Source organism: Poromitra crassiceps (assembly GCF_964638095.1).
Source record: "Poromitra crassiceps genome assembly, chromosome: 2".
In the NCBI taxonomy this organism is placed as follows: Eukaryota; Metazoa; Chordata; class Actinopteri; order Beryciformes; family Melamphaidae; genus Poromitra; species Poromitra crassiceps.
This window is the reverse complement of record NC_139624.1, coordinates 25,840,082-25,857,291: the sequence shown is the minus strand read 5'-3', so window position 1 is coordinate 25,857,291 and position 17,210 is coordinate 25,840,082. Positions and strand designations below refer to the sequence as shown.

Below are 17,210 nucleotides of genomic sequence, written 5' to 3'. Positions count from 1 at the left end.
AGTAAAGCAAACATGCTGCATTGTACTGAAAGGCGAGTTCACACCTGCCTCTGACTGCCCGCTACCCCGCTACATGTGTCTGCAGACAGTGTTGTAGTACTACATGTGTCTGCAGACAGTGTTGTAGTACTACATGTGTCTGCAGACAGTGTTGTAGTACTACATGTGTCTGCAGACAGTGTTGTAGTACTACATGTGTCTGCAGACAGTGTTGTAGTACTACATGTGTCTGCAGACAGTGTTGTAGTACTACATGTGTCTGCAGACAGTGTTGTAGTACTACATGTGTCTGCAGACAGTGTTGTAGTACTACATGTGTCTGCAGACAGTGTTGTAGTACTACATGTGTCTGCAGACAGTGTTGTAGTACTACATGTGTCTGCAGACAGTGTTGTAGTACTACATGTGTCTGCAGACAGTGTTGTAGTACTACATGTGTCTGCAGTGTTGTAGTACTACATGTGTCTGCACAGTGTTGTAGTACTACATGTGTCTGCAGACAGTGTTGTAGTACTACATGTGTCTGCAGACAGTGTTGTAGTACTACATGTGTCTGCAGACAGTGTTGTAGTACTACATGTGTCTGCAGACAGTGTTGTAGTACTACATGTGTCTGCAGACAGTGTTGTAGTACTACATGTGTCTGCAGACAGTGTTGTAGTACTACATGTGTCTGCAGACAGTGTTGTAGTACTTGAGTCCAGGATAGTCCTGGGCTCATTTTCAGGACTCGTGACTCTACTTGGACTTGAGCACTGATGACTCAGACTTGTAAATTGATAAAGACTGTTTTTTGTTGTTAGTTTTTTTGTAATAGGCCCTAATAATTTGGCACAAGATTGATAGCTATATTAATACTGTGACATTCAATTTCGTGTGTTCCACCTACATGTGGATTCACGCTCATGTTCAGTAACTCCGGACTCAGACTCAAGTAATGGGGACTCGTCTCTGACTGTTCTTTGGGGAGTCGACTCCGACTCGAACACTGGGGACTCCAGATATAGTGACTTGACTACAACACTGACTGGAGATGAGCAAACTACAGTTGCTGCAAGTGTAAAACTTATCGCTGCTTTCGGGCGGGGACCTCGTATATCAATTTTTTTTTATCTTTTGTCATAAATCAACGGCATTGGTCAGCCTTCACATCTGTCTGTGGGTTTTACTAAATGTAGCCAGTGGAAAAGCATTAAAACCATCTTGTGAGTAAGTCTTTTAACTCGTCCTCAAACTGTCGCTCAAACCTCGAAGCTCCTGAAGCCCCCCCCCCAGGCAAGAGTATATACCCGGAAAACAGCCATGGGCAGACGCTCTGTGTATTTCTGACTTTGTTTTGTTTGTTTCTGGCTTCATCTAAGTAAATAGATCAATAAAATGTTGAATAAAAATTCGAATCATCCATAGGCTGCAAACTCATTTAAACTATGTAGATCGAAGTGGTTTCTGACGAGAGGAATGTTAGCATTAGTGAGAGGCTCTGTTGCCCCTAGCCCCTTTCGGACTCTTCCGGGTGCGACGTCATTGTCACATGATCATCTATCCTACACGAGTCCCTTATCCGTACATAGACTTTCCTGCGACTCGGTCTCAAGCTGTCGAAATCAGCGATACTCACGTATTTACAAGTGTCACAGAAACATTTCAAAGCCACCTACTTGAGAAGAAGGGTTCATTGCTTCTCGACGGAGGGGTTTGAAAGCTCGATGCTGCTCATAAATGCCTCTTTTTTATCCGAATTCTGTGCTGGTGATATTATTTTTTGTGGGTTGCAGCTCCCAGCCGTCACAGCGCTCAACAGCGCCACTCTGGTCGAATGCTGTGTAAAAAATGATATCACCAGCACAGAATTCGGATAAAAAGAGGCATTTATGAGCAGCATTGAGCTTTCAAACCACTCCGTCAAGAAGCAATGAACCCTTCTGTTCTAGTAGGTGGCTTTGAAATGTTTCTGTGACACTTGTAAATACGTGCGTATCGCTGATTTAGACAGCTTGAGAGCGAGAGTCGCAGGAAAGTCTATGTACGGATAAGGAACTGTTAAGACGGCAGATGACGAAATCATATGTGAACAAACAGTTACGAAAGGAGCTATGTTCCCCCGAGATGCTGCCTGTATCCCGGCGTGGGCGCGGGCACGCGCTGGCTGCTGCCTGGAGGTATGTGCACACGGCCGCGGCTCCAGAAGGGTTGCGGCTACTCGAGGCTGCGCACCCGGAGAAAGTGCCTCAGAGTCGGACTGATAATCCCCTAACACCATTTGAGTTTATTCGGGTAAGATATTATTATAATGTAATGACACATCCAGCGAGAAATTGACCATAATGAAGACATGTGCCAACTTTGACGACGTGGTGCTCAGTATTTTAAGAAGTTTTTTTTTTAACTTCCTGGAAAGTTGTCGTTTTGGAGATACGAAGTTTCCGCCCAACAGCGACGTTATGTTACCTATGGTTACACATTAAATCAGAAGATTTAAAACCATAAAAAGGAAAGAAAAAAACAAAACAAAACTGGGTCATTATGAACCATCGCAAAATAGCTCACTCTTCCTTGAGTCTTGCGAATTTCACAGAAAACTACACTGGGCTCAAACATATATAGCCAATGTAGCCTACTGTACTTCATCTGGGACAGAGAAATGCATTGCACATCAGTTGATCAGAAATAAATGTTATCGCTGAAACTAAGCAAGAACAAAATAATGTTGGTGAAAAATTAAAATCCCTAATCAAAACAAAAAACAAACAAAAACGACAGCGCTTCAAAACAGAAATGGAAATCATGACTTGCAGCAAGTCAATCATCGCTGCTTCTAATCCTATCATGTGACATAGTATTACTTTTTTGAAAAACAACATTCACAAGCATATAGGGTAAATCGTCCTCTACTGTAAATATCTGGAGCTAACATAAAAAAATAAAGATGGAAAAAGAAAATACATCTGGAGTTTTTTCCTCGTCGGGAGAACGTACTACTGATAAAGTTTAACGACTCAGTATATTAACAAAAAACGTTTTTGTTACTGTACATTTCAGACTCTAAAAGATATAATAGTCACCTTTCATTAATGATTTACATCCAAAAATAAAATAAAATCTTCAGTCAGTTTTTTTTAAAGTGATCAGTAAAAATGTCAGAGGCTGGTGTGTCCTGCACCTTTACGATGCAGCGCGACGGTCAGAAGGTCAGTACTTCACACATAAAGCACGAGGAAACAGAACAAAACAAGGCTCCTAACAACGCTAGGACTACTGCCTGTCTTTGCCACAGTGTCAGTGACTACACCTCAGTTTATTTCAGTGTCTCTCCACCTCTCTCTCTTCCAGTCACTTGCCCTCACAGCAACATGGACTCCTGCATGGCAAACGCCTCCTGTGCGTGCCTGTAGTGTGGTCCTCCGAACAGTTGGGGGTGCTGCTGCCTCAGGACGGGCTGCTGCTCCTGGTACTGTGTCCTGTAGTGAAGCAGGCTCTCAGGGTCCGGGGGGGAAGGGAAGGTGAACTCCTGGACGGGAGACATTTGCGCCTTCTGGAAGCTGGGCGAGCGGGGCATCCCGCCCGGGGAGCAAGGCGGAAGCTCCCCCTCCTGCGCCCACGGGTGTCCGTCTACGACCCCCTCCGGCGGGTAATGTGGGTTGGCCTCGCCTCTCCGCTGCCCCTCGAACCTGTAGTCGGCCGGGGCGTAGGTGAGCCGGGTGGGCTGTCGCAGGTAGACGGGGGTGGAGCTGCCGGGGCTTTCCAGCTGCAGGGGGTGCTCCGGGGGCGGGCCGGCGCTCCGGAGGTCAGGCGGCTGCCGGCGGTAGGTGGCGTAGGAGTTGTGTAGAGCCTTCTCTGGAGAGAGGCTATTGGCCGGTCGCTGAGTGGTGGCGTACGCCCGCTCCCCGTACACCAGGCTGGAGGGCGGGGTGTAGTGTCTCTCCTCTCCCCTGTGCTCCAGGCTCATGCTGTAGGAGGGATGGAAGAGAGGCATCACGGTAGGCCTGCTGGGAGAGTACTGCTGGGGAGGGGTGTGGTACTGGCCCGGGGCACGGGGGTAGCCGGCCTGGACCCCCGCTGGACTGTTTAGGGAAAGAGGAGGGGGGAGCGGGTGTTTGACCACCCTGGGCCCCGTTGCGACGGAGACGACGCTTCCGGCGTGGCTGGGCGTGTGGTTGGGGCTGCTCTGGCGGAGGGACGGTGTGCTGAAGGGGGTCTCGCTGTGAGGGGTCCTCATTCTGGATGGAGGTCTGTCCAGCTCTTGGACTTCAAAGTCGGGCTCAGGCAGCCCCGGGACATTGTCGTACTGGGAGGCGTTGGAGCCGCGGTTGGAGGCGGGGACGAAGCCCCGGGAGCGGGGGCGGCGGTGGGGCGGCACGGTATCTTCCGGGCTGGAGGGGGCCGGGGACGCCCCTCGGCTCAGCCTGGTCTCCCGGGCCGCCGCCGCCTTGACCGCCTCCAGCTTGGTCTCGGAGGGCTTGACCCAGCGGGGGGTGATCTCCCTGCGAGAGCTGGAGGCGGCGTTGGAGTTGTGGTTGGCCGCGGCGTGGCTCTGAGACTTCACTCCCTCCACTAGCCCCGCGACGGGCTGGGCTGCGGCGGCGGTGGGCGTGGGAGTGCGTCCCCGGCTCGGCGTGACCCCCCTCTCGGGAGTCGTGATGGCGGAGGGGGTGGGCTGCTTTCGATGGTCGGCGGGAATCTCGCCCGATCCCCTGGAGCGAGCCTCCCGCTTGTCAGCCTTGTGCTGGCGGACCGGCTTGTCCAGGGAGTCGCGGCGCGCCCGGCTGGGGGGGCGGCTGTCCCGCGGCGGGTCCGGCAGAGGACTGGGGTTCCTGGGAGGCTCGGCCGGCACGGCGTGGCTCTGACCGTTGGCCACGTGGTTCGACACCCCCGCTGCCAGCTCAGGAGGGAGCTGCCCTAGAGGCTTCTTGGGAGACTCGTCCTCTTTACCTGCCAAGTCAAAACAGTGGAGAGGTTAGAAGGCCGCCATCAAAACAAATTGCAGGGTAATGGCTTGAACACACTGTGTGGTGTTGATTCACATCAGATGAGGAGTCACGACGGGTACATGGATTCATGCAACACCACTGCCATAGGGAGGTAAAAAAATAAAGGAGAATTACATTCATGACAACACTTAATCACATTTCCACAGGCAAAGAACAAAGGACAGAAAAAAATATACATCTGAAATAGTGTTTGATATTAAGATCGCTGGAGGCGCTCAATTAGGAACTGACACTCAATTGAGTCGCCTCTGAAATTATGAGTTTCACTCCATTCCATTAAACTGTACTTAGCTGCGGCAGTAAACTCAGACTTGAAAGGTCGTAGAGAAATAGTTCTTGATTGATGAACCTTGTTAAATGTACTTAGACTTTTAAGTACAAGCATTATGAAAGCGCAGAAATATGTCTTAACTTAAGACTGCTATGCTTGTCTTAACGTAAGACTGCTATGCTTGCACCTACAGTAACTATTCTACAACCAGTACATGTTACAAGTTATGACACATGGTATTATTCACTACTTTAATTAGCTACTTTAGACTGACAAAGAAATCAAAAGAACAGTTGACAAGAACATATACAGTGTGCAGAGACAGTAATGGTGACGCTGGATGTGTTGGGGAAAGTGTGAGTCGGGCTAGGAGGCAGCAGCTGGAGGAAGAGGAAAGGCTGTGGGAGTGACCCAGGAAGTCAACTAAAACATCTGTCCATGATCTTTTTCCACTAACTTGGACATTTTCTCCTGTTCTCAGACCAAAATGTGTTAAAGCAATAGGGAACAATCGCCTATGCAACTTCACCTTCCCTATCCACCTTTACCAGTATTGATCTGGACTGGACAAGATCGTGTCAAGAAGCTTGACATGGAAAACTACTCAATTGAGGCACTGACTCCGTATTGTTCTAACCTACTTAATCTTCTCAGTAAAGACACAGGAGATGAGGGGATCCACCCAGCTGGAGTGTATGCAGAGAACGTGAATGACGTAGTGGTGGCTGGTTAGGGGATAGCATCTCTTAACTCAAGAACACGACTCACAAAACTCAAAACTACCACAACAATAGAACCATTACGTCTCACAGTTCAGCCAATATGGATAAAAAATAAAAAAATAAAAAAAGGGCACCCTTGCACGCCAGCACAAAAACTGGCGTCTGGCTTGGTGGTACCAGATGGTTTTGAGGATGGGTCTGGCTTGGTGGTACCAGATGGTTTTGAGGATGGGTCTGGCTTGGTGGTACCAGATGGTTTTGAGGATGGGTCTGGCTTGGTGGTACCAGATGGTTTTGAGGATGGGTCTGGCTTGGTGGTACCAGATGGTTTTGAGGATGGGTCTGGCTTGGTGGTAGCAGATGGTTTTGAGGATGGCTCTCTGGGAGCCACTTTGACAAAAGCCTCCAGTGTTGGAAAGAGTGGCTTTTATGATCTTGTCAGAGGGACAGGATTCTGTAATGGCTGTGTGGCTTCTGGAAGACAGGGGAGTTCTGCTTTGGAGAATAGTCCTCAGATATATATTGTGCAGTATGACATTTTCTGGTATAGAGGTTTTGCAGTTGCATTGCAAATCTAGCAACCAGCACCGATGCCATCACAGAGGTCCAGTGGAGAATTGGCTCTGTGTGCACAAAATAATGACTGAGGTGGATCCATTCAGTAATGTTCCAAGTAAAAGTGAATAGCCTAGACTTGTGGATTTGTTTCCAAATGTAGGTTACTGTGACAAAGTAATGTCAAAGTTACAGTAGTAGTACTAGTTACTATTACTACTGCTGTTACTTTCTACAGCCTGTGCCACTTTCAGCCCTTTTAGTCATTTGTGATGCATTCCTATAATAAATTATTATTGTAAAATAAAGCTTTAGCCAGCAAGCTAATTTAGCAAAGCAACCAATTTTAATATCAACAACTACTACTATTGTCAGGTGTCAAAAGGGCACTCTGTCTCACGCCTTCTGGTTCTGCCCTTCACTGACGGGATTCTGGGCCAAAATATTTGACTGGTACTCTAGTCTAAGGTCTACAAAATAACCCTTCAGCGGGAGGCAGAACTCGCCATCTTCGGCTGCTCGGAGTCCTCTCTGAACTTCCCTACAGCTGTGCAACAGTCTCCGACACAGGGGACAACTGTTGCCAAAAAACTAAATTCTGAAGGAATGGAAGTCCTCCTCTTCACCTTCATTCACTTTCACTTAAAAAGTTTTCAAACATTTGGAACCCGTTTCTAGCCTACCTCGAGGAGGTTAGGGGGGTGAGGTCCGAGGCTCAATATCTCTCACGAGCACATAAGCACGTTATGCGGCTGGCAGTCACGTTGTAAAGTTGAATGCCGATGATATATGTATGGGGTTTTTTCTTTTCTTTTCTGTTCCTCTGTCTTAGCGTGTTTGTTTGTCCTATCTGTGCATTGTTCAGAAAAATTGAAAATAAAATATTGGGGGAGAAAAACAACTACCATTAACACTAGCTTCTGCTGGACATGTTAGCTTGTGTGCAAATCAGATGTGTTAACAAGAAGGCAGTGATACTTTACAAGTACTATGATTTGCTTGCCAATAAGCGGACATGATCTAAACACAAAACTGATTAGATGTATCAGTGATGAAATTCAGTTCTATTGAGGTTGCCCAAGAGCTGAGGACCTCCAATATGGCCACCAGAGGGTGCATTATGTCACCTGTCCCTTTATAGGGACACAGGTGTTGCAATTTCCTCAATTCATTTTGACACGGGAGCATGGGAGTAAAAGAAAGATAAATATATTAACTGAACAAGATAAAAAAAAAAGAGGGAACCCAGCCACTGTAGGACTTCAAATAAGCGCTGAAGCAATGCAGTCGAGCATAGTTAAGAGTATTATCAGGGAAAATAGCTGGAGGACTAGTTGTGAAGGAAAACCCCAGTGCTGCTGGACAGACAGGCGACAGACAGACGGACTGACGGACGGACTGAGGGACAGATGGACAGAGACATGGAGAGGGAAGACCAGTCAGGATAGCCCACCGGTTACTGTTGTAGGAGGGAATATGGCCGCCGCTCACGGCCACACTTTTGTAGGCTAACATCATTTGAAAGAAGAGGGAGAGAATGCAGGTTAATCAAGAGAGATACGTCAACATTAGACACACATGGCTACTTCTTATTATCGTCTTAAACGGCAGCAAGAAGCCAAGCCAGGTCAACTCATCCCCCCGGTATGTGGTTGTGTGTGTGTGTGTGTGTGTGTGTGTGTGTGTGTGTGTGTGTGTGTGTGCGTGTGCGTGCGTGTGTCTTACTGGATAGGTGTGTATGTTGTTTTTGGTCTCTGTGTGCAATGAAGAAAACTCATGCATTGATAGCCCTTATATGAAGACCATAATACCTGAGAGGGCATTATTCACAGTAACTATAGGTAACTGACTGATATGGATATTTTAACACCGATATAGACAGATTTTGTGATAGCTGATAATAGTATCTTATAATTTTCACACCCCAAAATAAAACAGTAACTCTGTCCACCCCCATACGAAAAATAATCTGAGGGTGGTGGGGGGGGGGGGGGGGGGGCCCACCCTCAGATTATTTTTCATGGCAAAGCAGTGACCAATTAGGAAATACATGAAATAAAAAAAAAAACTGCATATTCCCCATACATTTGATATACGATTTCCATTAAAAGGCCAATCCAGTGCTGCGGCCACAGCAGCACTGTAGCATAATCACAGTCAAGAATGCCCCATTGGGTATTATTACCATAGTATAGTATAGTATAGTATAGTATAGTATAGTATAGTATAGTGTATAGTATAGTATAGCTATTATTAGTGTGTGTGTGTGTGTGTGTGTGTCTGTGTGTCTGTGTGTGTGTGTGTGTGTGTGTGTGTGTGTGGTGTGTGTGTGTGTGCGTGCGTGCGTGTGTTTTGCAGAGGTGGAAAGAGTACTGACAAATCCTACTCAAGTACAAGTATTGTTAGTTTAGTGAAAATTAACTCAAGTATAAGTAAAATCACTAGTCCAGAAAATTACTCAAGTGAAAATAAAAAAGTAGCCTAAGTACATTTGCATAAAAAACTTTAAAATGTTTGATATTTGAATAGTTTAAAATAGTTACATTTCACACATCCCTCACATGTCCAGTGTTTGCTAAGCTGTACCTGTCTTTGTATGTCTGTCTGTCTACAGATTTCTTAAATTGGATATTTAAAAAGAGCATTGTGGAATGTTAGCCTTCATATTATAGCCTGTTATCACCTAAAATGATTTCATATGTGTGTGTGCAGCCTGATGTGTGTGTGCAGCCTGTGTGCGTGTGTGTGTGTGTGTGTGTGTGTGTGTGTGTGTGTGCGTGTGTGTGTCTGTGTGTGCAGCCTATGTTTTCAGCAGTTCAGAAAAGCTCAATTCAAAGGAATGCATTTAATTGTGCTAAGGGGAGATGCATGGGTCTTCATCATCCTCAAATCGTGTCATATTTGGGGGACACAGTTTGAAGAAGATGAAGATGCATGCTACTTCTGGTCTTATTTATGCTCAAAGGTACTCGAGTGTGTGTGTGTGCGCGCGCGTGTGTGTGTGTGTGTGTGTGTGTGTGTGAAATCGAAAGCGTTTTCGCCCAGCTATTTCCTTGAGAATGGCTTTCTCCCGCGGCTGTTTTTGCTGGCTTTCTCTCTGTCTGGAGAGCACTGTCGCCACTTAGCTGGTCGGTAAAATAGATTATACACATTCTCTTCCTCCAATATTGGTATAGGAGACGTAAAAGGGGTTGATCGATGTCCCACCGTCAAAAAAAAAAAAAAAAATTTTAAGCCGAGATATCTCGTCTTTGGCACTCAACGGTTGGATCCTGTAAGCCGAGATATCTCGTCATTGGCACTCAACGTGTTAAAAAGTAAAAAAAAAAAAAAAAAAAATCTGATTCAAGTAGTTGTACTTGAGTACTTGTACTTTGTTACTTTACACCTCTGTGTGTGTCATACGGTGTTGGCAGTACCTGGTGCAGGCAGCTCCAGCTTGGCCCTCCTGAGCTCGGTCATGGAGTTCTGTAGCTGCTCGATCACAAAGTCGTCCTCAAAGAAGAAGTCTTTGGACAGCGCCACCTGCAGGAACTCCACCAACTCCTCCATAGACAGCTTCAACAGGTGCTCTGTTACACGCATGCACGCACGCACGCGCACACACACACACACACACACACACACACACACACACACACACACACACACACACACACACACACACACACACACACAGGTTATTATTGTTAAAGAAAGAAAACTAACAAAAAAATGAAAAATGGTGTGGAAAAAAACATTTTCGTTCACTGAAATTAATAAAAATAAAAATTAGACTTTACAAAAAAGTGATAACTAACTGAAAGTGTTTTGTGCAAAACTAAGTAAAATAAATGAAAATGATAGACTAGAACATGTCTAATTTCCATCTTTGAACATTTATTTCAGACATACGCTTACAGTAGTATTTTGGGTGGATTCTGGTTACTGACACAAACACTGACTGACTCAGTTTTTATAGTTGTCTTTTGTGGATGGTTGTTCATCTGTCCTAAGAGAATATCTTTTTAATGGTGTTATGTACAATTATTTTTCTGACCTTTCTGAATCTTGCCTCGACAAATAAACAATTTTAAAAACAAATTCAAGCTAAACTGAAATTGAAAACAAAAAGTCCAAACGAAATAAAAATAAAAACTAATAAAAAATGCAAAACTATAATAAACGACACACGCATGCACGCACGCACGCACGCACGAACACACACACGCACACACATCAGATTTTCCCCTTTGGAGAACTGCAATGCAACCGGCAATGTTTGAGCGGCGTAAACGGTCTTACTCTTGTGCAGTTTGAGGACGGTGTAGGACATGGCGGTCAGCACTCTCTCGCCCTCTAAGATGTAGATGTCCCAGATCCTTAGGGTGAGGGTGAAGGGCGTCTGGACACAAGGAGACCCACAGATTATGAGTAAATACCATCTCCTTATCGTTTCCCTGTAGGGTTAGACCCATATATAAATAGCCTCTCCATGTCACCGATATATGCGGTTAAAAGTGTTATATCATCCACCAATGATGTGTAGGAGGTTTCTTCCTTAACACAGCTAGTCAATATGCTTTTATTATTATCGTTTTTTATTGCAGATGGCTGACGAGAGAAATCGTCCCAATGTGGTGTGGGAGGCTTGTACTCAACAGAGGCAGCAGTATGTAAAAATGGTCTCATTTGCTTGTTCACTAATGTTTTGATGCAAGTTAATTATTCATTTAAAGGCAATGATGAATTCCAGTGTTTCCCTGGCTACTGAATATGTTAGTGTGTTTTAATGCAGAGTTTCACTGCTCTATATTCGGACAGCAATCACTGAGAGTGTTTGGTCAGTAACATGGGTCTCCCATGGCTCTGCTTTGAGCTAAACAGTAGAGAAACTTTTCTGTTTATCCCATCCCACTTTATCCAATCAGGAGAGAGAACACAAAGAGGATTGAGTCAACACGGTTCCCATTATGGAGTAGTCAAATACTGATGCTTTGAGTTGGTGTTCTGGACCGGATCAACAACCCAAAGCATCGGTATTTGACTACTTGGGAATGAGAACCATGTTGACTCAATCCTTCCTCCAGAATCATATACAGCACCTTTAATATTGGTAAAAAAAAAGAAGCTTAGAAATATATATACGTATATATATTGAATCGACCATGAAAAATCCATATCAGTCTGACCCATCTTCATTGCATATTTCTAATTATTCATAATTTTGAAGTATTCATATTGCACACACATAACATATGTGTGTGACCCACATAACGTGTGCGCGTGCCGAAGTGCGCGCACGCGTGTGTGCGTGCAGAGAAGGTACTCACTCTGTCCAGGAAGCACTGGAAGAACCACTTCATGGTGTAAAGACTGGTGAACACTTCCTGGTTGTCCTGATGCAGCACAAACAAATAAAACAACAAACAAACAACACAGTGAAGCTATATTCAGTGCATTGAGTAGGTGTGGAGACACAGTGAAGATGTATTCAGTGCATTGAGTAGGTGTGGAGACACAGTGAAGATGTAGTCAGTGCATTGAGTAGGTGTGGAGACACAGTGAAGATGTAGTCAGTGCACTGAGTAGGTGTGGAGACACAGTGAAGATGTATTCAGTGCATTGAGTAGGTGTGGAGACACAGTGAAGATGTAGTCAGTGCATTGAGTAGGTGTGGAGACAGTGAAGATGTAGTCAGTGCATTGAGTAGGTGTGGAGACACAGTGAAGATGTAGTCAGTGCACTGAGTAGGTGTGGAGACAGTGAAGATGTAGTCAGTGCATTGAGTAGGTGTGGAGACACAGTGAAGATGTAGTCAGTGCATTGAGTAGGTGTGGAGACAGTGAAGATGTAGCCAGTGCATTGAGTAGGTGTGGAGACAGTGAAGCTATATTCAGTGCATTGAGTAGGTGTGGAGACACAGTGAAGATGTATTCAGTGCATTGAGTAGGTGTGGAGACACAGTGAAGATGTAGTCAGTGCATTGAGTAGGTGTGGAGACAGTGAAGATGTAGTCAGTGCATTGAGTAGGTGTGGAGACAGTGAAGCTATATTCAGTGCATTGAGTAGGTGTGGAGACACAGTGAAGCTGTAGTCAGTGCATTGAGTAGGTGTGGAGACACAGTGAAGATGTAGTCAGTGCACTGAGTAGGTGTGGAGACACAGTGAAGCTGTAGTCAGTGCATTGAGTAGGTGTGGAGACACAGTGAAGATGTAGTCAGTGCATTGAGTAGGTGTGGAGACACAGTGAAGATGTAGTCAGTGCACTGAGTAGGTGTGGAGACAGTGAAGATGTAGTCAGTGCACTGAGTAGGTGTAGAGACACAGTGAAGATGTAGTCAGTGCACTGAGTAGGTGTGGAGACACAGTGAAGATGTAGTCAGTGCACTGAGTAGGTGTGGAGACACAGTGAAGATGTAGTCAGTGCATTGAGTAGGTGTGGAGACACAGTGAAGATGTAGTCAGTGCATTGAGTAGGTGTGGAGACACAGTGAAGATGTAGTCAGTGCATTGAGTAGGTGTGGAGACACAGTGAAGATGTAGTCAGTGCATTGAGTAGGTGTGGAGACACAGTGAAGATGTAGTCAGTGCACTGAGTAGGTGTGGAGATAGTGAAGATGTAGTCAGTGCATTGAGTAGGTGTGGAGACACAGTGAAGCTGTAGTCAGTGCATTGAGTAGGTGTGGAGACACAGTGAAGATGTAGTCAGTGCATTGAGTAGGTGTGGAGACACAGTGAAGATGTAGTCAGTGCACTGAGTAGGTGTGGAGACACAGTGAAGCTGTAGTCAGTGCATTGAGTAGGTGTGGAGACACAGTGAAGATGTAGTCAGTGCATTGAGTAGGTGTGGAGACACAGTGAAGCTGTAGTCAGTGCATTGAGTAGGTGTGGAGACGTGGGCAGAAGCAGTGATTTGAGATGTGGACTTGGCAGCAGTGCCATGTGTGCCAGAGGCAGAGAATAAGAATGAGAGAAGTGTTGATGACCTTGGTGTGCTATTTCTCTCTCACTGTAGTCAGCTTGAATCTCTTCACATCGGTCTGTTGCCTTAAATCAGTAGTAGTTCTAAATTCACCTGCCATCTCTGTTAGGTATGTATAGGTTTTTGTTAATGAGTAATAATGTGACAAAATATTTTTTATATATATTTTGTTTCTCAAGTTTTTCTGCCATTTTCTCCCCAATTGTATTTGGCTAATTTCCCTGCTGTCCAGGTTGTTTCTCCACCCCCTCTGCCGATCTGGAGAGAGTTGTAGACTAGCAAATGCTTCCTCCGATACATGTGCGAGGAGTGCACTAGTGCAGCGACCACGACACATGCTGCACCGGCTTCCCACCTGCAGACATGGCCAATTGTTTCTGTAAGAACGTCTGACCCAGCCGGAAGTACCGCTGACGGGAATTGACCCAGGATCTCCATGGTGGTAGGCGAGTGCTTTTACCTCTACACTACGCAGACGCCCTTCTGATAACAAAATATCAACAAAAAATGTGTATACTATCATTGGGTTTTATTACATTTCTGACTCTTATTGCATTATGAGTTGCTATGGAAGTGCGGTGCGCCTCACCAGGTGCTGCTTCAGTTTAGGCATCATCTTCTTGAGGATGCGGTCGTGGTGCTCCTGGAAGCGCATCAGCTTGGGAAAGCCGGGGACAAAAAAGCCTGATGGAGAGGACAGGAAAGATGAGGAGGTGAGAGGGAGAGATGACAGCTCCACGGCTACCTGGGGGGCGAGCGTGAAAGTTTGAATCTGTGACCACTGCCCACTGTCTAGAGATCATGAGTGTCAAACATACAGTCCGGGGGGGCAGAACCGGCTCAAAAAAAGGGCCCAATCCGGCCCACAGCATGACTTTACAAAATGTAAAAATTGCACTGAGACGTCCTTCAATCCAATGTGATGCACTTGTGAAGGCTAAGAGGTACCCAGTTTCAGGAGCAAGTCCATTCATTCCGTTCTGTATTCATCACTAAATAGTAAACTAGTTTCATTACCCTTGAATATAGAGAATTGCATAGTTGCCGTCAATTGTCATGCACAGTTACAGACAGCACATCTGATAATTTATTTGATGGTAGCTGAGATAACCCTACATGAAAACATGTTCTAAAATGTAGCGAGGGCGAGGTCGTGCAGCGGCCGAGCTGCGTCTGTGAGTCTGCGGAGCGGGCGATTTCCAGAACTGCACCCATGGCGCATTATCTCCAGAGTCTCCTCCCTAGGAATCCAGCGTGCGCAGACTTCTAGTTAATATAAAATACAAGCACTCAAATCAAATATAAAGAGGTGTGTCATATTTGTCCAGTGCAGTAATAATTACATACGCACACACACACAACAAAATTCAATGACTTTTCCAAAACTTTCAATGATTTTACTGATTCAATTACTTTTCCAGGCCTGGAAAAGAAGATTTTGAAACTCCATGACTTTCCCAGGTTTTCCATGACTGTGGGAACACACATTAAAATGATCTCTCTTTGATTTGCTCCTACAGTGAGTGTTGAGCGTGTGTTACCATGCATGGCGTGCTTCTGCCCGGACAGTAGTTTGACCAGGGCCCAGAAGGCGTCCTCCTCGTTCATGTAGATGAGCAGTAGTGCCGTGATCTGACTCATTCCCTGGCAGTAGCCCACCTCCTGCAAAACACATGGCACAATACAGATGAGTGGGTTGGGGCATGGTGGTCAAATGGTCAGAAGGTCAGAGACCTGCCGGGACACAGAACTTCTGTTGTTCTCACTCTAATTCTTCTATTATTTGTCTGCAACTTTTATGTTTGTCTTGATGCTGCTTTCTTGGCCAGGTCTCCCTTGAAAATATGTTTGAATCTTGCTTGCATGGATCTAGTATTTATTACTGTGTGTGGAACATGATGTAAGTTCACATTTCTCAAATGGGGGTACGTGAAGGTACTACAGGGGGTACTTGAGGGAAAAGGGAAAATGGAAAATTATAAAAAACAACGCCAGGTCGAAACCTGGCATAGCCCCGGTGCATGGTATCGTCACGCATTTTTTCCAAAGGTGGGTTGTATCATTTTAGATAGTTATTGTCATGCTAATGCCTGTGCAAGTGGTCATTTTTCTGATCAGTTTGTTTTTAAGTACTTATTTGACATATAAAAAGGGATGATTGACAGCTGTGGCAGCCAGTCTCAAGCCGTCATCTACAGGCTACAGGCTCTTCACCTTATAGATCTGTTTTAGATCTGTTTGGGACTAAAGCACCTGGGGGTTTTCATCTTTTAAAGTAAAGATGTTTAAAAAACTATTGCTTGTTACATTTTCAGTGCTGTACCTTTTCTCTGTAAGAATTGTATTGAGCTTGAAATTAACGATATCTACATTATATAATATGAGCTATGAACGTGAACACAACACCATTTATATTATTGCATGTTTTTGTAGATTGTGTACATTGTGTAGATTACAATTATTATGCTTATTATTATTATTACTATGCTAAGGAAGGTAGGTGAAATCGCTGTCCGTTCTCAAGAGCTATTCAGTTGGTTCATGAAATCGCTGGGCTGCGTGCCCTCCAGTGTTGCTCCTGGCCAATCCCGGCGCCACAGGGCGTGGTTATTGCTTATCCTATGTGGGGTACGCGCGTAGAGAAGACACTGCTTGGTAAAACAAAAGGAAGACACTGCTTGATCTGTCTACCAGACTGTATATCGATGGACCGCAATAAAAAGGACATTGTTTTGAGAAAGCTGCGCGAAGTTGGTTGGGGACTTAAGTAAGTTCAGAAAATAATGTGTTTTATTAGTTACTCCAGCTACGTTATCGTTTATTTTAATACACAATGGTTTTAATGGAAGCAGACTAGCATTAACCGCTTGTCTGTTTTGCCGGTTTTTGTCGGCTTCATATTACTCTAACCTAACAACCGATAACGATAGCTGGAATAACACAATAATAGACACATATTTTCAGAACTTACCAGGTTTTCCAACTACCTGCATATGCCAGGAAATGTGTTTTATAATGTCAACTCCCGGGTCTAACCATAACATGGGGCCTACACAAGTGTACACAACAACCAGCCAATAGCTAATCGCTAACGCGTTAGCGTTAGCTTACAGACACTGGAGGTTTTATTTTTGGTATTAAAGCAATAAACGTTTTTATATAGATATCTCAGGGAAGTGCTTTGACTGTGGGGGATGTTCGTTCAATCTTCACAAGCTCCTCTCTTAGCTGTTGTAAGGATATACAGAGAAGAGACCAGGCAGGCTGGCTAACATTGTGTAAAACAGAAGGAACACACTGCTTTATCTGTCTACCAGACTGTATATCGATGGACCGCGTTAGCTAGCTAATTAGCCATGTTAGCTGCCTCAGTAGGTAACGTTAGCCTATAGAGAGTACTTATCTGACGTTTATGTTAGCTACTCCTCAAACCTGCGGGTGGAAATGGTTTATGCGATGCGATGTATGTTGAAGCAAGACAACGTTTTAATGTACCTTGAATTTGACAAATTACGACGGGTCGTGCTCACGCAGATCTAAGCCCTGGCCATCCTAGGCTCAACGCGAGACTCATCAGTCATTCGGATGAGTCTTGCGTTGAGGCTATGGCCATCTGTATTTTTACAAACGCCGAAATATTCCCATACAGCCGACGTTTTTAGATGGGGGAAAGTTCAGGGGGGTCCTTGCGTTCTCCTGCTTTATCACAC

General features: G+C 45.1%; 1 protein-coding gene across 1 annotated transcript in view; it reads right to left on the bottom strand.

The window, feature by feature from the left end:
• Positions 1-421: 421 nt before the first annotated feature.
• usp6nl (USP6 N-terminal like) overlaps positions 422-17,210 on the bottom strand; it is a 151,422-nt gene continuing 134,633 nt past the window's right edge. The window contains exons 10-15 of the mRNA XM_083660362.1: positions 15,042-15,162; positions 14,090-14,184; positions 11,849-11,914; positions 10,821-10,920; positions 9,956-10,108; positions 422-4,929 (exon numbers count right to left, since the gene is read on the bottom strand). Of these exons, the coding sequence (XP_083516488.1) occupies positions 3,341-4,929; positions 9,956-10,108; positions 10,821-10,920; positions 11,849-11,914; positions 14,090-14,184; positions 15,042-15,162 (2,124 nt within the window). The 3' untranslated portion in view covers positions 422-3,340. The remainder of the gene's footprint in view (positions 4,930-9,955; positions 10,109-10,820; positions 10,921-11,848; positions 11,915-14,089; positions 14,185-15,041; positions 15,163-17,210) is intronic.